Source organism: Oncorhynchus nerka, linkage group LG15 (assembly GCF_034236695.1).
Source record: "Oncorhynchus nerka isolate Pitt River linkage group LG15, Oner_Uvic_2.0, whole genome shotgun sequence".
Lineage (NCBI taxonomy): Eukaryota > Metazoa > Chordata > Actinopteri > Salmoniformes > Salmonidae > Oncorhynchus > Oncorhynchus nerka.
Window position 1 is genome coordinate 74,028,865 of NC_088410.1, and position 26,532 is coordinate 74,055,396.

Below are 26,532 nucleotides of genomic sequence, written 5' to 3' on the forward strand. Positions count from 1 at the left end.
ATATCGGCAACACCTGGCATCATTTGCCGGCCAGATTCAAAAACTTGAAAACCCCATTAGAAGAAAGAAAAGCTTTAAAACCCATTTAGATTTTTTCCTAAAGTTTAGGGGGACCATAATTCATGATGGTTTTTATTTTAGTTAGTTTTGCAGTCAAATAAAATAGTTTTAGTTTTCTAAAACTGTTTTGTTAATTATTTTATATCAGTTTATAAAATAGTTTTTTCATGATTAGTTTTCGTTTTAATTTATTATAATAATCTTGATTCACATGGTCACGTTCATCTGAAGCAAGCACTTCTCCCTCAGCAGTGTAACTCTTGGCAATGTGTGTGTGTTTTGTACAGTATGTGTGTGTGAGAGATATAATGAGAATGCATGAACATGTGTCTACCTTGGTCCCAAATTGGCACTCCATCAAGTCGTTCATAATCTCTCCCTTTCATATACTGCGGTCCTACTTTTCTAAGACCTGGCTAGCATCGATGCCACAGACACAGACAAAGAAAGAGTCACGCCTCAGCAGGGACATCAGAGGCGGTTTCACTCAGAAAAAGAGGACCAGAAATATAACATGGCATTTTTTTGCATTATTTCATCTTGGCACTTGAAAAATCCACTGGGATTCGTGTGTCAAATACAGAGGGGAAAAAGTATTGCAAAAATGAGGAGCCTCAGTGCTTTTGTGGCCATAGCATTTACTTTGAAGAAGAGAAAATGGGTTAAAGATACATTTTTTATAAGTGTGCAGGAATTTAAAACAGCTTATTCAAGAACTGTCCCACTGGGCACACACTGGTTGACTGAACGTTGTTTCCACGTCATTTCAATTAAATTACATTGAACCAACGTGGAATAGATGTTGAATTGGCGTCTGTATCCAGTAGGGTATTACGTGAAAACACAAATTCAGGAAAATCATGTAATTCAAGGCCATGGCATGTCTCTTATAAAGATCTCAGAATAAAACATAATTTTGCATGGCACTGAACTATATTCATGCCAAAAACTAAACTCAATGGTATTATGTCACCAAGAGCACAATCAGCAGAGCCAGTTGCCTTTCGACAGCCTAACTGATGCCACACACTGGCAGGGTGCAGTACTGCACTCCCCTCTCACCAAGTCTACATAAGCCAGCAGAAAAAGAGAGTGCAGTTGAAAGGGGGGCTCAGGAGGCTGTGTCTCCTCAGGGAAGGGAAGTCGTACTGGGACTGAGTGCGACCAAGGGCCCTTTTCCCTCTCGGAGACTGCCTCCCATCTTTGTCCCCTTATGAGCTCTTAAGAGCTTCCTGCTGCGCCTTTGTTATATTGGAGGATGTGGAGGCAGTCTGAGGCAGTCTGAGTTCCAATGAAGGAGACTCAGGGATTACCATGGCATGCGGTAAGGTCCTGTGAGCACTCTTTCTCTCTTTCTTTCTCCCACTCTCCCTCTATCTCTCGCTCCCCTCCTGATTGTCCCATCTTTCATTGCCCTCACAGAGCCCATAATACTGCTGTGCCATGGTCACGCCAAGGGGAGTGGGTAATGTTTGGGTTTTATAACAGAGCATCATCTTTATTATCATCCCAAAGTGATAGAAAGCTAGCTCTCAAAAGCACAAGGACAGAGTAGCCTTCCAGGACTGTATACTACACAGATGCAAAGGACAGATAGATAGATGTTTCTGACCAACAGCACTTAGAGCTGTGGAAGTAGGTCATTGGAACAGTGACATGGGAGCACACCACATTTACTACCGTCCCATAAACCAACACAAAATGTATGATGGTGTGTGTGGTAGCAGTGTATTCTTGATGCTGGAAGTATAGACATGAATAAAATGCATGTTTGAGTGAGGCTTGTTGATCTCGGACTTCTATTAATCTCAGCATGTTGAATTAAAAAAGATTCAGAGTAAAAGAGAGAAAGAGAGAGTGGTAGAGAGGGAGTGAAAGAAAGAGATATGGAAGGCAAGAATGTCAGAAACAGAGAGACGGAAAAGGGTTAAAAGACAGAGAGAGTGATAGAGAGTCATTCAGTCTTTCTGTCTCAGTCACTCTAGTCACTCACTCATTAAGACAGTAATTCACAGAGGGAATGATGGATTCACAGTCATGCGGTGAGGCCAGAATAGCTGATGGATGGTGGATTGCAGCTCTTAACTGTAGGACTGGGAGAAATATAAAAAAGATACTGTAAACATGTGAAGGAAGACGAGTAGATCCCTGAAATAGACATTTAATTTTGCAATAACGATTGTCGCCATCCGCTAATGTAGCCATGAGATGAGTTCTAAGGAGCTACTGTATGTCCATCCCCTGAGAGATATGGCAGGTTAGCCTCTGGAGAAAACACACCAACAGAGACACAGTGAATTCTATTACAGCACAACATAAAACATTCAGCACTGATAGAATGATGCACTTACTAACTCAACCTTTAAAGTGAGAAAGAACAGTTTTCACTCTGCCAGGTAAAGTAAGAAAGACGAAGTAAGTATTCAAACTAGGAGCACAGACTGGAGAAACTGTCAGGCACAAACAGGTGTACAGTGCCTTGCAAAAGTATTAATTCCCCTTGGCGTTTTTTCCTATTTTGTTGCATTACAACCTGTAATTTAAATGGATTTTTATTTGGATAACATGTAATGGACATACACAAAATAGTCCAAATTGTGAAGTTGACCAAGATGGCGTAGCAGTAAGACCTCCTGTCGTGTCGTGTCCCTTGTATATATCGTTTCTTTTTCGTTTTTACATATTTTTCTTCGCATATCTTTTAAAACATTTTACTAAACCTCAGCTTCTAAATACTCTCCTGCAACCCGCCTCACCCAATGTAGCTATTTTTCCTAAAGTATTTATATTTACTTCGGACCCGGAACCCCTCAACTGAAGCTAGCCAGCTAACTACCAGCTATGCTAGAGGTCTTCAGCTAACCGGTCATCAGCTAACCTTTAGCTCGGAAAGCTCTCGCCAGTTCGAACAACGCGACTCTAACCAGAGCATAACGGACCTTTTTTAATTTTTTTTATCCCCGGATTCCCACCGCAAACGGAACATTTTTCAGCTGGATCTTCACAACTAGCTATCTAGCTAAACCGCAACCCCGGATGATTACTCCTGGCTAGCGTTTCCACCCACTTAGCTTCAAGCTAGCCCGGCCAGAGCCCCTGTGCTACCACCGTAGCATACTCCTGGGCTACAATACCCGGACCCAGGACCGGTCTATCGATGTCACCGCATGAAGAGGAATAAACAGACTCACCCCATCGCGTCGTCCCCCAAAGGCTAACTCTCTAGCCCTTGCTATCCCCTTGCTTGCTAATTCGGCCTGCTAACTGCTAGCTTGTTTAGCCCCGGTCCGCTAACTGCTACCTTGTTTAGCCCCGGCCTACTAACTGTTAGCTTGTTAGCACAGGCCTGCTAACCGCCTGAATCGCAGCGTCCCAAACACTCACTGGACCCATATTTACTTTCTATCTCTTTTCGATTTTTAATTTGTTTATACCTTCCGGTAACCTGCCTCACCCAATGTGATACGGAATCGCTATTATTTTTAATTTTTAGAACACACTCAAGAACCTCCAGAAGCTAACCAGCTAACTAGCTACAAGCTATTTAGTCATTGTTAGTTTTTTAACCTGGATAACACTCGCCAGTCCAGCTTCCCTTCCCCATCCACCGCTGCCCCCTGGACACTGATCACTTGGCTACATAGCTGATGCACGCTGGACTGTCCATTAATCACGGTACTCCATTCTGCTTGTTTATGTTTTATCTGTCGGCCCCGTTGCCTAGTCAACGCCATTTTACCTGCTGTTGTTGTGCTAGCTGATTAGCGGCTGTTGTCTCACCTACTGTTTTAGCTAGCTCTCCCAATTAATCACCTGTGATTACTGTATGCCTCGCTGTATGTCTCTCTCAAATGTCAATATGCCTTGTATACTGTTGTTCAGGTTAGTTATCATTGTTTTAGTTCACAATGGAGCCCCTAGTTCCACTCTTCATACCCCTGATACCTCCTTTGTCCCACCTCCCACACATGCGGTGACCTCACCCATTACAACCAGCATGTCCAGAGATACAACCTCTCTCATCATCACCCAGTGCCTGGGCTTACCTCCGCTGTACCCGCACCCCACCATACCCCTGTCTGCGCATTATGCCCTGAATATATTCTACCATGCTCAGAAACCTGCTCCTCTTATTCTCTGTCCCCAACGCTCTAGGCGACCAGTTTTGATAGCCTTTAGCCGCACCCTCATACTACTCCTTCTCTGTTCCACGGGTGATGTGGAGGTAAACCCAGGCACCCTCATTTGTTGACTTCTGTGATCGAAAAAGCCTTGGTTTCATGCATGTCAACATCAGAAGCCTCCTCCCTAAGTTTGTTTTACTCACTGCTTTAGCACACTCTGCTAACCCTGATGTCCTTGCCATGTCTGAATCCTGGCTCAGGAAGGCCACCAAAAATTCTGAGATTTCCATACCCAACTATAACATCTTCCGTCAAGATAGAACTGCCAAAGGGGGAGGAGTTGCAGTCTACTGCAGAGATAGCCTACAAAGTAATGTCATACATTCCAGGTCCATACCCAAACAGTTCGAACTACTAATTTTGAAAATTACTCTCTCCAGAAATAAGTCTCTCACTGTTGCCGCCTGCTACCGACCCCCCTCAGCTCCCAGCTGTGCCTTGGACACCATTTGTGAATTGATCGCCCCCCATCTAGCTTCAGAGTTTGTTCTGTTAGGTGACCTAAACTGGGATATGGTTAACACCCCGGCAGTCCTACAATCTAAGCTAGATGCCCTCAATCTCACACAAATCATCAAGGAACCCACCAGGTACAACCCTAACTCTGTAAACAAGGGCACCCTCATAGACGTCATCCTGACCAACTGGCCCTCCAAATACACCTCCGCTGTCTTCAACCAGGATCTCAGCGATCACTGCCTCATTGCCTGTATCCGCTACGGAGCCGCAGTCAAACGACCACCCCTCATCACTGTCAAACGCTCCCTAAAACACTTCTGTGAGCAGGCCTTTCTAATCGACCTGGCCCGGGTATCCTGGAAGGACATTGACCTCATCCCGTCAGTTGAGGATGCCTGGTCATTCTTTAAAAGTAACTTCCTCACCATTTTAGATAAGCATGCTCCGTTCAAAAAATGCAGAACTAAGAACAGATACAGCCCTTGGTTCACTCCAGACCTGACTGCCCTCGACCAGCACAAAAACATCCTGTGGCGGACTGCAATAGCATCGAAGAGTCCCCGCGATATGCAACTGTTCAGGGAAGTCAGGAACCAATACACGCAGTCAGTCAGGAAAGCTAAGGCCAGCTTCTTCAGGCAGAAGTTTGCATCCTGTAGCTCCAACTCCAAAAAGTTCTGGGACACTGTGAAGTCCATGGAGAACAAGAGCACCTCCTCCCAGCTGCCACTGCACTGAGGCTAGGTAACACGGTCACCACCGATAAAACCATGATTATCAAAAACTTCAACAAGCATTTCTCAACGGCTGGCCATGCCTTCCGCCTGGCTACTCCAACCTCGGCCAACAGCTCCGCCCCCCCCGCAGCTACTCGCCCAAGCCTCTCCAGGTTCTCCTTTACCCAAATCCAGATAGCAGATGTTCTGAAAGAGCTGCAAAACCTGGACCCGTACAAATCAAATCAGCTGGGCTTGACAATCTGGACCCTCTATTTCTGAAACTATCCGCCGCCATTGTCGCTTCCCCTATTACCAGCCTGTTCAACCTCTCTTTCATATCGTCTGAGATCCCCAAGGATTGGAAAGCTGCCGCAGTCATCCCCCTCTTCAAAGGGGGAGACACCCTGGACCCAAACTGTTACAGACCTATATCCATCCTGCCCTGCCTATCTAAGGTCTTCGAAAGCCAAGTCAACAAACAGGTCACTGACCATCTCGAATCCCACCGTACCTTCTCCGCTGTGCAATCTTGTTTCCGAGCCGGTCACGGGTGCACCTCAGCCACACTCAAGGTACTAAACGATATCATAACCGCCATCGATAAAAGACAGTACTGTGCAGCCGTCTTCATCGACCTTGCCAAGGCCTTCGACTCTGTCAATCACTATATTCTTATCGGCAGACTCAGTAGCCTCGGTTTTTCGGATGACTGCCTTGCCTGGTTCACCAATTACTTTGCAGACAGAGTTCAGTGTGTCAAATCGGAGGGCATGCTGTCCGGTCCTCTGGCAGTCTCTATGGGGGTGCCACAGGGTTCAATTCTCGGGCCGACTCTTTTCTCTGTATATATCAATGATGTTGCTCTTGCTGCGGGCGATTCCCTGATCCACCTCTACGCAGACGACACCATTCTATATAATTCCGGCCCGTCCTTGGACACTGTGCTATCTAACCTCCAAACGAGCTTCAATGCCATACAACACTCCTTCCGTGGCCTCCAACTGCTCTTAAACGCTAGTAAAACCAAATGCATGCTTTTCAACCGATCGCTGCCTGCACCCGCATGCCCGACTAGCATCACCACCCTGGATGGTTCCGACCTTGAATATGTGGACATCTATAAGTACCTAGGTGTCTGGCTAGACTGTAAACTCTCCTTCCAGACTCATATCAAACATCTCCAATCGAAAATCAAATCAAGAGTCGGCTATTCCGCAACAAAGCCTCCTTCACTCACGCCACCAAACTTACCCTAGTAAAACTGACTATCCTACCGATCCTCGACTTCGGCGATGTCATCTACAAAATAGCTTCCAACACTCTACTCAGCAAACTGGATGCAGTTTATCACAGTGCCATCCGTTTTGTCACTAAAGCACCTTATACCACCCACCACTGCGACTTGTATGCTCTAGTCGGCTGGCCCTCGCTACATATTCGTCGCCAGACCCACTGGCTCAGGTCATCTACAAGTCCATGCTAGGTAAAGCTCCGCCTTATCTCAGTTCACTGGTCACGATGGCAACACACATCCGTAGCACTCGCTCCAGCAGGTGTATCTCACTGATCATCCCTAAAGCCAACACCTCATTTGGCTGCCTTTCGTTCCAGTACTCTGCTGCCTGTGACTGGAACGAATTGCAAAAATCGCTAAAGTTGGAGACTTTTACCTCCCTCACCAACTTCAAACATCTGCTATCTGAGCAGCTAACCGATCGCTGCAGCTGTACATAGTCTATTGATAAATAGCCACCCATTTTCACCTACCTCATCCCCATACTGTTTTTATCTATTTACTTTTCTGCTCTTTTGCACACCAATATCTCTACCTGTACACGACCATCTGATCATTTATCACTCCAGTGTTAATCTGCAAAATTGTAATTATTCGCCTACCTCCTCATGCCTTTTGCACACATTGTATATAGACTGCCCATTTTTTTTCTACTGTGTTATTGACTTGTTAATTGTTTACTCCATGTGTAACTCTGTGTTGTCTGTTCACACTGCTATGCTTTATCTTGGCCAGGTCGCAGTTGCAAATGAGAACTTGTTCTCAACTAGCCTACCTGGTTAAATAAAGGTGAAATAAAATAAATTTAAAAAATTTAAAAAACTGAAATGAAAAAATGTACCTATTTAAAAAAAAAGAAAAAGGACCAGGAACTTTGAACATCCCACAGAGCACCATTAAATTCATTATTAAGAATATGGCATCACAACAAACCTGCCAAGAGAGGGCCGCCCACCAAATATCACGGACCAGGCAAGGAGGGCATTAATCAAAGACGCAACAAAGAGACCAAAGATAACCCTGAAGGAGCTGAAAAGCTCCACAGCGGAGATTGGAATATCTGTCCATAGGACCACTTTAAGCTGTACACTCCACAGAGCTGGCTTTACAGAAGAATGTCCAGAAAAAAGCATTGCATAAAGAAAAGAATAATGGCATGTGAGACTCTCCAAGCATATGGAAGAAGGTACTCTGGTCAGATAAGACATAGCCTTTTGGCCATCAAAGAAACCGCTATGTCTGGCATAAGTCCAACACCTCTCATCACCCCATGAACACCATCCCCACAGTGAAGCATTGTGGTGGCAGCATCGTGCTGTGGGGATGTTTTTCATCGGCAAGGACTGGGAAACTGGTCAGAATTGAAGGAATGATGGATGTTGCTAAATATAGGGAAATTCTTGAGGGAAACCTGTTTCAATCATCCAGAGATTTGAGACTGGGACGGAGGTTCACCTTTCAGCAAGACAATGACCCTAAGCATACTGCTAAAGCAACACTTGAGTGATTTAAGGGGAAACATTTAAATGTCTTGAAATGGCATAGTCAAAGCTGAGACCTCAATCCAATTGAGAATCTGTGGAATGACTTAAAGATTGCTGTACACCAACGGAACCCTTCCAACTTGCAGGTGCTGGAGCAGTTTTGCCTTGAAGAATGGGCAAAAATCCCAGTGGCTAGATGTGCCAAGCTTATAGAGACATATCCCAAGAGATGTTCAGCTGTAATTGCTGCAAAAGGTGGCTCTACAAAGTATTGACTTTGGAGGGGGGTGAATAGTTATGCACGCTCAAGTTTTCTGTTTAAAAAATAATCTTATTTCTTGTTTGTTTCACAATAAAACATATTTTGCATCTTCAAAGTGGTAGGCATGTTGTGTAAATCAAATGATGCAAACCCCACAAAAATATATTTTAATTCCAGGTTGTAAGGCAACAAAATAAGAAAAATGCCAAGGGGGGTGAATACTTTTGCAAGCCACTGTACTTACGTTGACTGTCCAAGAGAAGGCAGAAATCTTCAACTCACATATGACCGAAAGTGGTTGAGAGAAGGGATTGATTGATAGTGGGAAAAATATTCCTCCTTTGCAAAAATGTAAATATACATGAGAGGTAAGTGGCTTACTTCTCATAAAAAATGTCCCACTTCTGCCTACAATTCCCCACTCTACAAGACAGAGTATCTTCCAGCCCTGTGGGGGAGAGCAGGGAGCCTATCGCTGTGTTTGTGACAGTGCCATGCAGAACTGTGTGGGACTGTGTGTGACTAAAACCTGAAGTATGCTCAAACATGTTGCTGTTCTTATTAGAGATGGTCCTTCTTTGGGAAAAATTAAATGGTAAATATTATGCTCGAAATGTTGTCACATAATGTATGTTAATAATGACATAATTACTACATAATTTGGAGATAAGGTCTCTGTTCTCCATGAATGTTCATCCTGTCTTCTATCAGAACCGCATTCTTTTCCTACTCTTAGCACACATCTATTATAACCATTGAGGAGAGGATAGCACCTCTATATCTATTCTTAACTGAAGGCTCTAACGGTCATTCAGACTAAAGTTAATGCAAATTGAAAGTAATTCTCATTGAAAGTAATTCAGATTGAAGGTAATTCAGATTGAAGGTAATTCAGATTGAAAGTAATTCAGATTGAAGGTCATTCAGATTGAAAGTAATTAGGATTGAAAGTAATTTGCAGATTGATTGTTTCAATAACACACATCTTGCACCACTCAGAGTAAAAGCTTTCGTATAAAAGACCACAATCACAGTCGCAATTTGTAGCAAGGTCTGGGTTTATGAGGATTTCTTAGTTTTTGCTGTCATGGTGAGCTTTAGGTGTGTGTGCGAGACCTGGCTCGGTGAAGTGTGTTGTGTGAGGTGTGGTGTGAGGGGTGGTGTTAGGCGTCCGTGTGAGGGGTGGTGTTAGGCTTCCGTGTGAGGGGTGGTGTTAGGGGTCCGTGTGAGGGTTGGTGTTAGGGGTGGTGTTAGGGGGTGTTGTGAGGGGTGCCTCTTAAATGTCACCCTATCCCCTCTAGTGCATTACATTTGACCATGGTCTGCATAGGGTTCTGGTCAAAAGTGGTGCACTAGGAGATAGGGTACCATTTCACATGGAGCCTAGGAGCAGAGGTTGAGGAGACTTACAGGGGATGGTGCGCAGGTAGAGGTTGTCTCGGATGACCTGCTGCAGCTTGTGATCCAACGAGCCCTTCTGGAACTGCAGGCTTAGGTAGTGGCGCAGGTCTGTGTTCAGAACCTTCCCTGAGCAGACAGAGACACACAGTGTTATTACAGGGCCAGTGTACTAGAGTTACAGTGTCTAGAAGCTAGAGGTCAAACAAGAGGTTATAGGTCAAACAATATGCCTTCCCTTTCCATCCGTCACTCCTGTGAAGACACCTCATCTACACAATAAAACTGACAACAAAAAGGTTTTATATAATATGCATACAATGATAGACACTCACCGCAACAATGACAACCAAGCATAGGCCAAAAGCTTATATTCCAAAGAAACTGTGAAGTCTCAATGCAAAAATTTGAGTGAGAGGTTTTAACGGAAAACTCTCAGGAGCATCTCCTAACCAACCCCCCAATGACTTTGTAAAAACAGAGGAAGTTCACAAAGTTTGAGAGGAGACAGGAACTTGAGAGTCATCCTGTGAAAGCAGGTGAAAGTTTGCTGAGAGTCGGAAAAGATGAAGAGGAGAAAGAAAAGAAAGAGTGGAGAGAGAAGGAAGAGACCAGATCTTCAGGGTCTTGGATGTGAGCCTAGTCTCCTGGCTGACAGTGGGGGGAAAAGTGGCTTTGAAATGGCTCGACTGGCGCTGAGCTTCAGTAATCATTATGTTCCCTCTCTCTCCTCTCTACTCTCTGCCGGGCGGACAAAACTCTGCTTAACACAACTCTGTATGCATGGCTATGAATACTAATACATCCTTTCAGAAAGGAACAGCCCCCTACAGTAGATATAGCTGGTGATACAATGGGGATGCAGCGTAGGGTGTAATATACTGAACAAAAATAAAACGTGTATTTTTACATGCGCCGAATACAACAAGTAGATCTTACAGTGAAATGCTTACTTACAGTGGCTTGCAAAAGTATTCACCTTGTCATGACGCTAGTCCTTTCAGTGATTTGGCTAGCAGAGATGTGAACAAACCCCTCCACCCCCCACCCACCCCTCTCCTGTTAGGAGGGGAGGAGGGGGGCAGTTTTACGACCTTATAACCACGTCGTAAATACCACAGAGACTCTCCCTGACCATGCAATTGAGAGAGTTTCACAGTAAGACAAAGGGATTCCCCCGTCCAATTCTACTATGTCCCAGAATTTGAGAATTGAACAATACTCCTATTTTTGAGAACGTGTAAACTGTCGGTGGAGAAGCCAACTACGACCCGGTCCGTTTTGTTTGTGACCTACTGAAAGACAATACAGCCACATTATCCTAACTCTGTTCATACAGGTCCCTCAGTTATGAGGTTTGCATCTAATTATTGTATAAAATGAACGAGTAAAGATGAAACTATTTGCGAAATGATGTAATGTGATGTTAACTTTTAAAATAAGAAAATTGTCTTCCCTGTAAAGTTGAACTAAGTCAGTAGCCACACCCAAGCGAATAGGCATTGGTTGGAAATTATGAACCAACCCATTTTCTACATTTATATAAGAGCCCCCGTGACCCAATTCACGTTGAACTAAGCAAACCCCCGTGTGAGTTGCGGTGGCGAAAAGTTGAATATCCACTCTGCATAACAAAAAGTCAAACAAGTTCTGAATACCGTGAGGATTTGTCCTCACGTTTAAAAGGGCTAATTCTAATGTCAACCATACAGGCCAGGAAACGTGGAAGCTTGCTCTCCATGTGAAATGGTATGAACTCTGAACTATTGATCACTCAAGAAGAAGTGAGTCCTAGATGATAGCCTTACAGACTGCAGCTGGAAAGGTAGCAAATCTAGTACGAGAACACTGACCGACGTGGACCAATCTCCAGAGTGAGATGAACCTCTCAGACCATGTGAACTTCTCACACAACAACCCGGAAGATTCCACAAAGGACAAGGCAACATCAACAGGGCAAACCAGAGCATCACATCACCAGCTTCACGTAAATACAATGCATTGCTTTTCCAAATGAGCGATCATTAGTGGCATATGTATTTATGTGAGAATAGCTTCCCAGGTCCGATAAAGACCAATGTTCCTTAGTCTTCCTTCCAAAACCCCCTTCTCTTCTCTCTGAATCTATAGTGTTATAACCTAACTGTTTTTGTTTAGTCCACTAGGGATGGTATAATGTTATTATGTATTGTATATTCTGTAATTGTTTAATTAGCTAGTAAATAAATAACTGAGCCAATTGGTGTATGGATGATTTATAGGAAAGGCTGGGTTCGTGCAGATAACCAATCATTTACGACATTCAGATGAGACTGACGAAGGTAATAATAATAATTAATTAATAGAAGACTAATTGATCAGATATTAAAGTTATATTCAGAAAATTCTAACTTTGTAATATGAACATTTTCCGTGGTGCCCCGACTTCCTAGTTAATTACATTTACATGATTAGTTGAATAATGTAATAATAAATACAGAGAATTGATTTGATAAAATAACAGTCTTCACCTTTAATGATACTAAAGACACGACAACCCCCCTTGGCATTTTTCCTATTTTGTTGCCATACAACCTCATCATTTGACTTACATAACATGCCTTCCAATTTGAGATGCAAAATATGTTTTATTGTGAAACAAACAAGAGAAAAAAAACTTGAGCATGAATAACTATTCAAACCCCTCCAAAGTGAATACTTTGTAGAGACACCTTTTGCAGCAATTATGTCTCCATAAGCTCGGCACATCTAACCACTGGGATTTTTGCCCATTCTTCAAGGCAAAACTTCTCCAGCTCCTTCAAGTTGGATGGGTTCCGCTGGTTTCCCCTTAAATCACTCAAGTGTTGCTTTAGCAGTATGCTTAGGGTCATTGTCTTGCTGAAAGGTGAACCTCCGTCCCAGTCTCAAATCTCTGGAAGACTGAAACAGGTTTCCCTCAAGAATTTCCCTGTATTTAGCACCATCATGCCTTCAATTCTGACCAGTTTCCCAGTCCTTGCCGATGAAAAACATCCCCACAGCATTATGCTGCCATGGGTGTTCTCAGGGTGATGAGAGTTGTTGGGTTTACGCCAGACATAACATTTTCCTTGATGGCCAAAAAGCTCATTTTAGTCTCACCTGACCAGTACCTTGTTCCATATGTTTGGAGAGTCTCCCATATGCCTTTTGGCGAAGCACCAATGTTTTTGCTTATTTTTTTCTTTAAGCAATGGCTTTTTTTCTGGCCACTCTTCGTAAAGCCCAGCTCTGTGGAGTGTACAGCTTAAAGTTGTCCTATGGACAGATATTCCAATCTCCACTGTGGAGGTTTTCAGCTCCTTCTGGGTTATCTTTGGTCTCTTTGTTGCCTCTCTGATTAATGCCTTCCTTGCCTGGTTCGTGTGTTTTGGTGGGCGGCCCTCTCTTAGCAGGTTCGTTGTGGTGCCATATTCTTTCCATTTTTTAATCATGGATTTAATGGTGCTCTGTGGGATGTTCAAAGTTTCTGATATTTTTTTATAATCCAACCCTGATCTGTGCTTCTCCACAACTTCTGCTTGGTCTTCATGGTGCCGCTTGTTTGGTGGTGCCCCTTGCTTAGTGGTGTTGCAGACTCTGGGGCCTTTCAGAACAGGTGTACTGTGATGAGAGTATATATACTGAGATCATGTGAGAGATCATGGGACACTTAAATAAAGTCCACCTGTGTGCAATCTAACTAATTATGCGACTTCTGGACGTAATTGGTTGCACCAGATCTTATTTAGGGGTTTCATAGCAAAGGGGGTGAACACATATGCACGCACCACTTTTCCCTTTATTTCTTTTTTTAATTTTTGGAAATAAGTAATTTTTTTCATTTCACTTCACCAATTTAGACTATTTTGTATATGTCCATTACATGAAATCCAAATAGAAAACCATTTAAATTACAGGTTGTAATGCAACAAAATACAAAAAACGCCAAGGGGGATGAATATTTTTGCAAGGCACTGTACAAGCCCTTAAACAACAATGCAGTTAAGACAAACAAGTGTTATGAAAGTATTTACTAAATAAACCGAAGTAAAAAAATAAAAAATAATAATAATACAAAAAATTGAATTAACAAATAATTAAAGAGCAACAATAAAATAACAGTAACAAGGCTATATACAGGGGGTACCGGTATAGAGTCAATGTGTGGGGGCACAGGTTAGTCGAGGTAATTGAGGTAATATTTACATGTAATATTGTTTAAGTGTCTATGCATTGCTACTAAACAGAGAGCAGCAGCAGCGTAAAAATGGGGCGGGAGTCAATACAAATAGCCCGGGTAGCCATTTGATTAGCTGTTCAGAAGATGTATGGCTTAGGGGTAGAAGCAGTTTAGAAGCCTCTTGGCACTACGGTTGCAGTGCGGTAACAGGGAGAACAGTCTTTAACTAGGGTGGCTGGAGTCTTTGGCAATTTTTAGGGCCTTCCTCTGACTCTGCCTGGTATAGAAGTCCTGGATGGCAGGAAGCTTGGCCCCAGTGATGTACTGGGCCGTATGCACTACCCTCTGTAGTGCCTTGTGGTTGGAGGCCGTGTAGTTGCCATACCAGGCAGTGATGCAACCAGTCTGGATACTCTCGATGGTGCAGCTGTAGAACCTTTTGAGGATCTGAGGACCATGCCAAATCTTTTCAGTCTCCTGAGGGGGAACGGGCATTGCCGTACCCTATTCACGACTGTATTGGTGTGTTTGGGCCATGATAGTTTGTTGGTGATGTGGACACCAAGGAACTTGACGCTCTCAACCTGATCCACTACAGCCCCGTCGATGAGAATGGGGGCGGGGTTGGTCCTCCTTTTCCTGTTGTCCACAATCATCTCCACGTTGAGGGAGAGGTTGTTGTCCTGGCACTACACGGCCAGGTCTCTGACCTCCTCCCTATAGGCTGTCTCATCGTTGTTGGTGATCAGGCCTACCAGTGTTGTGTCATCGGCAAACTTGATGATGGTGTTGGAGTTGTGCCTAGCCAAATAGTCAAGAGTGAACAAGGACATAATGACTACCGACCCGATGCACTCACGTCTGTAGCCATGAAGTGCTTTGAAAGGCTGGTCATGGCTCACATCAACACCATTATCCCAGAAACCTTAGACCCACTCCAATTTGCATACAGGGACTATGCTGGTCTGCTTGAAACATTTTGTTATTATAGACTCGGTCAGGTAGAGGTTGAAAATGTCAGTGAATACACTTGCCAGTTGGTCAGTGCATGCTCGGAGTACACATCCTGGTAATCCATCTGGCCCTGTGTCCTTGTGAATGTTGACCTGTTTATATTCTGAATGTGTTACAATGCTATTTTATTGAAAGGCTCCTGGTGCTGGCACGCAAGCACACATGCACACACACACAACCATGTCACCAACCCCGTGGCTGTACAGTGCCGTCTTTGTGTCAGAAGGTGTTGTTGAGGTTGTCACATCAGAGATGAGTCTCATTCCTCCTCTTTACAGATAACATTGTATCAGCTTTCCTCTCTTCAGGTGGAGACTCAATGGCCTCCACTGTACCCAGTCAGCCCTGTATGCTGTATGCTGTATGTATTCCTAGAGACCGCAGTCAGCCAGAGAGAGAGAGAACTTCACCTCACATTCTTTGCTCTACCAGCTCTCTCTCAGTGTACTCTTCTTTACACCCCCCCCCCCCCCCCCCCGTGCCTCTCTGTACTGCCACAGTACCTATCCATTTCCTCCATCTATCTACAGTGACTCTTTCCATTACCGTACACGCTATTGGAAGCAACAAGGGGAACCAGAATCCTTTCCAGGTAATTCAATCAGGGCATGATTCATAAAGATAGATTCCTTTGATTAAGAGCTTTTCAGTCTGTCTCTATTTTTGTACCTATTTATTACACTACCTTTTCATCCTCAAATTCGTTAGAGATGAATGAGTCACTCACAAGTGGAAGGTCACCCACAGGAATTATTCAATATCTCTTTGGAGTTTTCTTTAGCATCAGCAAACAAGTAATCCTCTGTAGAGCCTGTAGCATCTCAGGGCAGATACCAGCAGAGAGGCGGAGCAGACAGAGCCGAGTCAGGCGCCCCTGGTGAGGTGCTTGACTCAGAGCCTCCACGCTTACACTAACACCTTGCTACTGAGGGAAGAACATGCTCGCAAGCACACACACAGACACCCACACAGAACACACACACGGCAGCATCTGACTGGCATCATGCAGAGAAGAGCAGGGCTGAGGAATGTAGAGCTGGCACTGGGTAAAGGAGAGACAGATATCACAGTCACCTAATTGGTCTGTTTCCAAAAGACACAGCTATGCAGCTTATGGTGACTTGTTGTTCTGTTCCACAACTCTCGTATGTGCATGTGGAATTCTTCAGGGAGGTCATTTATTCTGTTATCTGAATGCCACAAAATGAAGATTCCCCTAAACCAACATACCAAGGCATCTTCTCTATTTGGCCGAAAGTATTTTCCTAGATAAGTCCCAAATTTGTGTAATACAGAGGACATGCACATCCATTCCCTTCCTCCATATGGCTGAGTTGTTTGCTGGCCCCAAGGCGTTTACTAGCATAGCAGTGGGTGTATGCTCTATGAGTGTATGCTCTATGGGTGTATGCTCCAGCTCTATGCTCTATGCCACAACACAGTGAGGCCCAATCACAACACTACATAATGTGATTAATGGCAGGCTGTTGGTGTCCTGTTCATCATGGCTTCGTATTCCTCTCTCTCTCTCTTGTAGGTGCAATGCGGGTCAAGCTGCAACTCAGACAGTAAACGGTGTCTGGATTGAGCCTGTGTAGGAGTAGGAAAGGCTATCGTCTCACTTCAGCCCTGTAAATTAATTCTCTACACTTATATAACCAGCACTTTGTGTAGGCTTCAGCAGCTGCAACTGTCTAATTGAGTACAAGGCCCTAGAATAGAGCCTCAACCTATAGCAGTATTTGCAGAGCTTGCTGAAGCAGGCTCACATGGTCACAGCTGCACCCATATTAAAGTTAACCAACCATAAGCTACCTCCATACCTCCCCCTGCAGAGCCAAAGAGCAACGGAGTGGAGGGATGACCTTCCCCTCTCAGGTTCATGATTAGCAGCAGTCAGCAGAACAGTGACTGTAATGAGGATCTCAGCATCCGTGAGGGGGCGAGAGGGAGGAGAGGGTTACCCTCAGGACACTGACTCATGGTGTCGCTCTCTCTCACTCTTTATCACATTTCCCCCCTCTAACTTCTGTTCTAGTTTGCTCTCCTTCTTCCTCTCAGTCATTCTGCATCTCTTCATTGTCCATCTCTCTGTCTCCCTGCTGTAGGCGGTCCCTTCTTGTTATATAATTTGTGGGTCCGTGGAGTCTGATACAGCTGGAGAGTAAAACACACACACCTACCCCATCTCAGTGAGGAGCCTCATTTAGCATCTAGCTCAGATCAACAGAGGAATCAGTATGACTACACTCACATGTGAATGGAGCACATTTATCCACCCAATCCACTACAGTGTAACATACTGGCCCATTTCTCTCTCTCACACACACCCAGACAAACATGCACGTACGTACGCACATACTCATATTACCGCAGCACTCTGCTGGAGAGAGACAGATGTGAATTTCATAGTTCTATCCAAAAACAAGTGTGACTCTAAGTAGACTGTGTTGTTCAATATGGTTCAGAAAAGGCCTTCGTCCTAATCCCAGGCCTGTTGTCAACTCATGTCTCCGTAAAAGTGAAGTCATGTTTCTGTGAAGCAAGAACACGGCCAGATGTACTCCATAATTGAAAAGGAAAAAAAAGAGAAAAGAAATGAGAGAAAGCAAACCGGCATAGAGAACACGGTGAGGAACATGGGAGAGAGAAGCACAGTGATGCACAAACCCTGCCACTTTCCCTGACTTCAGGTGACACATCGTCAGACAGAGTGGCAGAGTCGCTTCCCCTCCAAGCATACCCCTTTCCAACCACAACACATACCACAACAGAGAGAACATAACGTAACACTCACATCAGGAAGTAATCAATCTAGCAGGCAGCCGCAGGAAGAGAATATGATTGAATCAGAAAGCATTTACAGAGCTGTTTATTTGTTGCTATTATACTGAGTGTCTAAATCAAAACACTAAAAGGCCTTAATTTGCAATCACTTCAACTGCATCTCATTAGCTTTGGCACATATTGACTAAAACAGCAAAAGATAATAATGAGAATAATGTGGTTGAGTCAATCAATCAGTACCATCTCCTGCTGGCTGGCTGGCTGGGTTCAGCATTAGTCCTGTCATCCGCTAGTGAATGATGAGGGAAATGTGGGATTATATCACAGTCATCATCCTCGATGGCCTCAGATATGAGCCTGACTACAACGGGCTTATTAACCGCGTGCCATTGTGACGGGGGAACTAAAGGCCAATCAGAGAAGATGGATCCTGGTCTGAGGCATGACTGACTGAATGAAGAAACTCCAATTATCATCGTAGCCGTTGCTGTTACGATCATATCTGCTCCAGTCACTGTTTTGTGGCAGGCAGCCCTTGAGTGATGCACAGGCGATGCACAGGCTCCCTTTCCTCCGTGAACTCTCCACTCACTCACTCACTCACTCACTCACTCACTCACTCACTCACTCACTCACTCACTCACTCACTCACTCACTCACTCACTCACTCACTCACTCACTCACTCACATTGTGAGAACACATCCCTTCCAAGGCTACTGATCTATGTCAAGGTTTCGACTGAAGGAGCTAATTTCTAAATTAATTTATGTGCGTGCTTCTCAACATTTAGATGAGACTGAAACAAGAGTAAAGGATCTGTGCAGCAAAATAAGTGTCTGCTGCTACTCTCTCTGTTTGACCACAGGCCACTGCTCCTCTGTCGTTTGTCAGCGTCTTGTTGCGGGAGAAGGGCATTGTTTGTGAGCCTCTTGAAGTGATAGGTTATCGTCCCCCAATGCTGTGCATTTCATTGTTGAGTGAGCAAAAAGCATCTCGAGGGCTAGCGGCCATCTTCAGGAGAGTGAGGGATTGTTGTGAGAGCTCGACCCCACTGCCCCACCTCTCAGTCTCCTCACAACATAATGTTGTGTTGCTTGGTGCAGAGATCCTTTGTTTGGCTGTAGCGCTAACTTGAGATGAAGTTCAATCTGAATGAGACCATGAAGAGTCAGATGAGACCATTTCTAAAATGTCTACTCTTTGGCTGTGGACACTCCTAATGTTCATCTCATCTTAATGCCTATCCAAATCCTATTATCCAAGATTGATCAAAAATCTGTTTTGAAACGATACTGGTAAATGAAACAAGTAAATGGTTTAGGACTTTACAAGACTTGAATATATACCTTCACATTCATTAGGTGTTAAACCTGGCCTCTCCTGCTGTCACTGTAGGAGAGGAAGGAGAAAGGATGGTGTTGTGTGCCAGGTTAATAAGACAGCAGATAAATAGCACAGGGATGTTTGCAGCAGCCTAGCTCTCACCTGCCCATCCCCATCATAAGGCCTTATTGGGGGAACTAAGCTAGCTAAACCCATAGGGAAACATTTGGACTGGAAACAGAGAATGCACATCTCTAATTGGCTGGGTGCTGGGCCATCCACTACTGCTGCAGACATCTTAAGACACCACGGCAGGAGCGGGATAATGAGCTCTGTGAACCACAGTCAGGCCTAGAAAAGCACTTGGACATGTAAAAAAGAGTCAAAATATAACTGTATAGGAGCTGTACTTGATTCACTAACCAAAGCACAGCAAATTAGTGCAGAAGGATGTGGTGGTTGCAGAGATATGATTGCAACATGGCTGCTCTGCTGGTTGTGTGGCTTGCGGGCAGGCAGAGGAAGGCCGTGGTACACAGCTGGGGGAGAGAAATGCTCCACTAAGCCACTTCTCTCCAACACCACCTAGCTCAGAGATGTACCATAGACCTGCAGAGAGAGTCCCTAGGCAGACCCCTAATCCTGTGGCGTTGTAAAGTGTAAGGTGGTTATCATGGCCACACTCAGAGGCACTCAACTGATACTCAACACATGACAGAAAAGGGATTTCATGTTTCCAATGAGGAGCTGAGGAAAATCAATCATGTGCTCCGACGGCCGGGGACGAGGGCCTGCCTGCCACCCAGCTCACTGCTGAGGGAGCTCTGCCAAGTGTGCTGACACTTACAAGCCTGGAAGTGGATGGGAAAGCACTGAAGGCTTGTCTCTACAGTATATGTCTGTTTCTTAGTGGAGCTCTTGGCCCTACTGGACCCTGTCAATTGTAATAGACAAAACGCAGAGATAGAAAAGGTGCTGATTGTCTCCTGGGGTCATCTCTGTATGACTCGTATGAAAACCTGGCTCAAAGGTTCAACTGGAAGGCCAGGTTTTTGCCATGACCTTTGTAAAGGTGGTGAGTAAAGAGTGGTGAGTAAAGAGAGGTGAGTAAAGAGTGGTGAGTAAAGAGTGGTGAGTAAAGAGAGGTGAGTAAAGAGCAGTGAGTAACGAGAGGTGAGTAAAGAGTGGCGAGTAAAGAGAGGTGAGTGAAGAGTGGTGAGTAAAGAGTGGTGAGTAAAGAGAGGTGAGTAAAGATAGGTGAGTAAAGATAGGTGAGTAAAGAGAGGTGAGTAAAGAGTGGATGTGTTGTATGATAAATGGGAGAGAATACTGAGAGGAAGAGAGATGTACCCAGAGACACCAGAGATGGAAACTTCCCTCCCGAGGACTACAAATGTTTCCACATGGGCCACTGCACACACAGATACGCACGCACACATGCACAAACACGCCTGTGTACACACACACACACACATGCATGCATACACTCAAATACACACATACCAGGTTTCGGCAAATGAGGTTTCAGGGTTGGTTCCACCGCAAGCTCCAATTTGACCACCAGAAGGATGCCCACAGCTTATAGGGAAGCCTTGCGCTTAGAGTGTTGGGCCAGTAACCGAAAGGTTGCTAGTTTGAATCCCTGAGCCGATAAGGTGAAAAGTCTGCCAATGTGCCCCTGAGCAAGGCACTTTACTCTAATGTCTCAAGGGTCGCCGTTGATATTTGCAGACCCTGGCCGTGACCCCACTATATGAGGGTGTCTCAGGAATAGATGAGATATGCAAAAAAACACATTTCCAATTCACATGTGTATTAATACACACTTGTACATGTGTGAAATAGGACAAATATAAGTCCCCAACAAATTATTACAAACAAACATACACACAGTCTGCAGCTGTGATCTGCCATGTAGAAATAATATGTTTTCAAAACCTATGAAAACCTGATCTGCAGTAAACATTAAGAAGAATTCAATTTCTGTCTCCCATTTTCACGTGGCCAAATTCATAGGGACTGCTAATTCTCTGAGGGGAAATCGATGATGGATGCATAGTCGATAGAGACATATTCAGGTGCGGGCCATTGAAGGGAGATGGAACAAGCTCTTTCTGCAGACACATTATGCAACAGACATCTCCTCTGGTATTCTTAGAGCAGTTGACTTGAAAATGCATTTCAGTAGGAATGTCTGCTGAGCAAGTGCATGATGTAACGTGATGAATCCCTGGAGACATGAGGGATGAGATGGAAAGTTGGACATTTATGAAAATGCACGCTTCTCTCTCAGGCTCTTCTGCATGCGCTGATGCAGAGGACATGCCTCTCTCTCCTCACTCCCCTCACTACAAGGGCCTCCAACCTTCTACTACCATACACAGACAGGGGGATGAAACAAGGAGTGTTGGCAGCCATTATCCTAATACTCATGAGGGGGGATGACACTACGAGTGCTGCTGAGGAGTAATTGCTCCGCCATAGTAATTATCAGGCATAAACACAACTGGCTGCTTGGCCCTTCAGAAGAACCACCAGCTGTAATTATTTCAATTGATTTCCTTCTATGAAACTACTGAACAGGACTTTAGGTTTTCACTAATGTAATGAAAGGATTTTATACAGCCTCTGCAGGATTTAATACAGCCTCTGCAGCCGTATGCTCTGCCATGGCACAGATGAGCTGGCTTCAGATCAGAGAGAGAGAGAAGAGGAGGAGGAGCAGGAGGAAGGAGGGTGAGAGAGTATGAGAGAGAGAGAAAGAGAGAGAGAGTATGAGAGAAAGAAAGAGAGAGAAAGAGAAAGGGAGAGGGAGGGAGAGAAAGAACGAGAGAGAGGGGGAGAAAGAACGAGAGAGAGAGGGGGAGAAAGAACGAGAGAGAGAGGGGGGGAGGGAGAGAGAAAAAGAGAGAGAGAGGGAGAGAGAAAAAGAAAAAGAGAGAGAGGGAGGGAGAGAAAGAAAGAGAGAGAGAGAGAGAGAGAGAGAGAGAGAGAGAGAGAGAAAAAGAAAGAGAGAGAGAGAGAGAGAAAGAAAGAGAGAGAGAAAGAAGGAGAGAGAGAGAAGGGGGAAGAGCAGGGGAATGATGATGAGGAGGGACAGTGTTTATCTTGATCATCTCAAGGTTAAGTTAAGTATCCTATCTGTAAAGCTTCATTGGGCATGTCCTCCCTTTATGGGCCATAACACCCATAAACCCCCTACATCCCATAGCACCCCCCCCCCCACCTCACAGTGCTAATCAGACTGTAACAGGACAGCCTATCATATCCATAGATGAATACTAATAAGTACAGAACATAGCAGTCAGTCAGTGTGCAGAACCTAAAATACATGCAGCATACATCAGAGACCACAGCAATCTAATGGTCAATCAATATATAAGACAATATGTGACAAAAAGTATTTGATCAACTGACAGCTTTTTTCTGTTACAGCTGCAAATCAGTTTGACATCACTATAGACAACACTGCCACTCACTCTTAGCTTGGTCTTCCCCTGGTGTGCAAAGGGATCATACATACAATACATCACACCCAATGAACATAATCAATTAAAACCTGTTATTAGCCTGCTAGGAACAGTTATTTAAGAATCAAGTATGAGTGAACTTTCCTCCAGACCATGCAGCTCCACAACATAATCCTTTGCAGCTCCACAACAATTCACACAGGATTAGCACCCGAGGGAGCCTGGCTGTGAAGAGTGAAGAGGGACGGGTGCAGAGAAAGGGAGTTGAGAGGGAATGCAGTGGAAGAGAGGTAGAGATGACATGGGTGGTGGGTGGGGAAGTGGTCTGAGGGACCCTATGGGGGATGAGAGAGGGAAGTAAGGCCCTAATCAACACATAGCGGGCTATGGAATAGGAGAAGAGACAAGAAGAGATGTGTAATGTTTACAAAATTTACAGCTGTATGTGTAGATAACATATTCACATTGGTGATGTCACAAATCCCGCCGAAGGTGGTTCCTCTTCCTGTTCGGGCGGCGGTCGTCTTCGCCGGTCTACTAGCTGCCACCGATCCCCTTTTCTGTTTCAGTTAGTTTTGTCTGATTTGTTACACCTGTTTCTTGTTTGGGTTTTGATTTGGGCTATTTAAACCAGGTATGCCCGCCTGCTTATGTGCGGGCTTGTTTTTCTGTTCATGTGGTGTGTATTCTCGTGGACTATTTTCTCAGGACTGTTTGGTCCTGCTTTTGGGCTGGTTTAAGTGATGCGCCTTAGTGTTTGGCGTTACCGTTACTTGTTGTTCTGGATTAAAAGATCACGATTTAACTACCTCTGCTCTCTGCGCCTGACTCCTCCACCCACTACTCCTAGAAGCTGTGACAGGTGACTTGCAGGCATGAATAAATGATTCAAATATTTGGCAGATGTTATCGCGGGTGTAGTGAAATGCTTATGTTCCTAGCTCCAACAGTGCAGTAATACCTAACAATACACACAAATCTCCAAAAGAAAAAGAAAGGAACTAAGAAATATAGAAATATTTGAACGAGCAATGAGTCCGGAATATAAATATATATGCAGTGCATTCAGACAGTATTCAGACCTCTTTATCCACATTTGGTTACGTTACAGCCTTATTCTAAAATTGATTAAATCGTTTTTTCCCCTCTAGTCTCCCAGTCCCTGCCGCTGAAAAACATCCCCACAGCATGATGCTGCCTCCACCATGCTTCATTGTAGGGATGGTGCCAGGTTTCCTTCTCCCCAGATTGCTGTTTTGCCTGGCGGCCAGCTTTGGGAAGAGTCTTGGTGGTTCCAAACTTGTTCCATTTAAGAATGATGGAGGCCATTGTGTTCTTGGGGACCTTCAATGATGCAGAAATGTTTTGGTACCCTTCAACAGATCTGTTCTTCGACACAATTCGGTCTTTCTGAGCTTTACGGACAATTCCTTCGACCTCATGGCTTGGCTTTTGTTCTGGCATGCACTGTCAACTGTGGGACCTTATATAGACAGATGTGTGCCTTTCCAAATCATGCCCAATTAATTGAATATACCACAGGTGGACTTCAATCGATTTGTAGAAACATCAAAAACATGATCAATGGAAACAGGATGCACCTGAGCTCAATTTCAAGTCTCATAGCAAAGGGTATGAATACTTATGTAAATAAGGTATTTCAGTTTTGTAAAACCTGTTTGCACTGTGTCATTATGGGGTATTGTGTGTAGATTGATGAGGAAAACAATTAATTTAACATAACAGAATGTGGAAAAGGTAAAAGGGTCTGAATACTTTCCGAATGCACTGTATATGTGTATGATGGTGTGTATAGACATTATGGACAGTATATACATAGAAAGGGTGTGTATAGAAGTAGTTATATAGGATGAACCATGACTAGAATACAGTATATACATATAATGTGGGTAAAAAAAAATTGTAAACATTATTAAACTGACCACTGTTCAATGACTATGTACATAGGGCAGGAGTCTCTAAGGTACAGGGTTGAGTACCGGGTGGTAGCCGGCTAGAAACAGTGACTAAAGTTCAGGGCAGGGTACTGGGCAGAGGCCGGATAGTGGTGACTATTTAACAGTCTGATGGCCTGGAGATTGAATCAGTTTTTCAGTCTCTCGGTCCCAGCTTTGATGTATCTGTACTTGCTCCGCCTTCTAGATGGTAGAGGGGTGAACAGGTCATGGCTCGGGTGGCTGAGGTCCTTCCAGTTCCTTTGTTTTGTTGACGTTGAGGGAAAGGTTATTTTCTTGGCACCACTCCATCAGGGCCCTCACCTCAACTTTGTAGGCTCTCTCGTCGTTGCTAGCAATCAGGTCTACCACTGTTGTGTCATCTGATGATAGAGTTGGAGACGTGCGTGGCCACACAGTCATGGGTGAACAGAGAGTACAGGAGGAGGCTGAGCATGCACCCTCTGGGGCCCCAGTGTTGAGGATCAGCGTAGCAGAGGTGTTGTTTCATACCTTTACCACTTGGGATCGGCCGGTCAGGAAGTCCAGTTGCACAGGGCGGGGTTGAGACCCAGGGCCTCAAGTTTATTAATGAGCTTGTAGGGTACTATGGTGTTGAATGCAGAGCTGTAGTCAATGAGCAGCATTCCTACATAGGTATTCCTCTTGTCCAGATGGGATAGGGCAGTGTGCAGTGTAATGGAGATTACGTCATCTGTGTATCTGTTGGGGTGGTATGCAAATTATAGTGGGCCTAGGGCAGTGGAGGCTGCTGAGCGGAGGGCAGCTTATAGTAATGGCTGGAACGGAGTAAATGGAATGGCATCAAACACATGGAAACCATTTGTTTGATGTATTTAATACCATTCCACCGATTCCGCTCCAGTTATTACCATGAGCCCGTCCTACCCAATTAGGGTGCCAACAACCTCTTATGTCAGGTAAGCTGGAAGTGATGATCCTTAACTAGCTTCTCAAAGCACTTAATGATGACAGAAGTGAGTGCAACGGGGCAATAGTCATTTAGTTCAATTACATTCTTGGGTACACAAACAATGGCAAGTGGGGACAACAGACTGGGAAAGGGAGAGATTGAATATGTCCGTAAAACACTGCACATGCTCTGAGGATACACAAATGCTCTGATTCACGCATGAGTCATTCTGTATATCTGGACTACAGATATGAACATGGGTAGTGTTGCCTACAGTATGCGATTGCAGTAGAGTTTTCTACATAGAGAATTAGAAAGTGTGATAACTGATTACTCTATTTACAGTATGCAAGCATTCCTTAATTACAGTCAATTATATCTGTCACTTGCGGCTCAGCTCTAGAAGGCATATAACTCAACTTCCTATTTAAAGCAGCCAAGCAGAGGTGTGATACTGCCAATGGGGGTGTGCTGGGTTGGCTGCGCCGGGTTCTGGAGCCTTTGATTAAAGCCCTCCATCCCTAGCCTAATGTCCTGCCTGCCTTCCCCTAAATTATTCACTGGCTTTGTGGAGTGGGCTGGGGTGTGTGTACTGCATGCTACAAGCCTGCTAAGTGTGTTAGCCAAAAAAACATAATGCAATAAAGCTCAGCCATGCATAATGGATGGGATCCCAGGACCGCCACCCGCCATGGGAATCCAGAATTAGAGATGAGGGATCAGGAGAGCTCAACGGCAATGTCACCAAAACATTGGTCTCCTATGTCACCCTCGTTCTCCGTCCATCCATCTCTCCCTTCCCCCCTAAAACACAGTTTAAAATGCTCCATCATTGGACAGTGATTCATCAAAGTCAGCATAGTTTTTCTTCTTTGCCTTCCTCACAACCACTATCTGAAAGTGCACAAGGCCAAAGCACTTCTGTGGGGGTCAGAGGTGAAGAGTGTGTGTTTGTGTTTCTTCACCATGTAGCATGAGGAGGCTACAGTAATGAGCCCTACTCTC

The 26,532-nt window shown here is 44.5% G+C and overlaps 1 protein-coding gene across 1 annotated transcript in view; it reads right to left on the reverse strand.

Annotated features, from left to right (window-relative positions):
- Positions 1-26,532, reverse strand: part of LOC115142337 (membrane-associated guanylate kinase, WW and PDZ domain-containing protein 3-like) — a 182,316-nt gene that overhangs the window by 57,458 nt on the left and 98,326 nt on the right. The window contains exon 2 of the mRNA XM_065001892.1: positions 9,873-9,989. Coding sequence (XP_064857964.1) covers positions 9,873-9,989 — 117 coding nt within the window. The remainder of the gene's footprint in view (positions 1-9,872; positions 9,990-26,532) is intronic.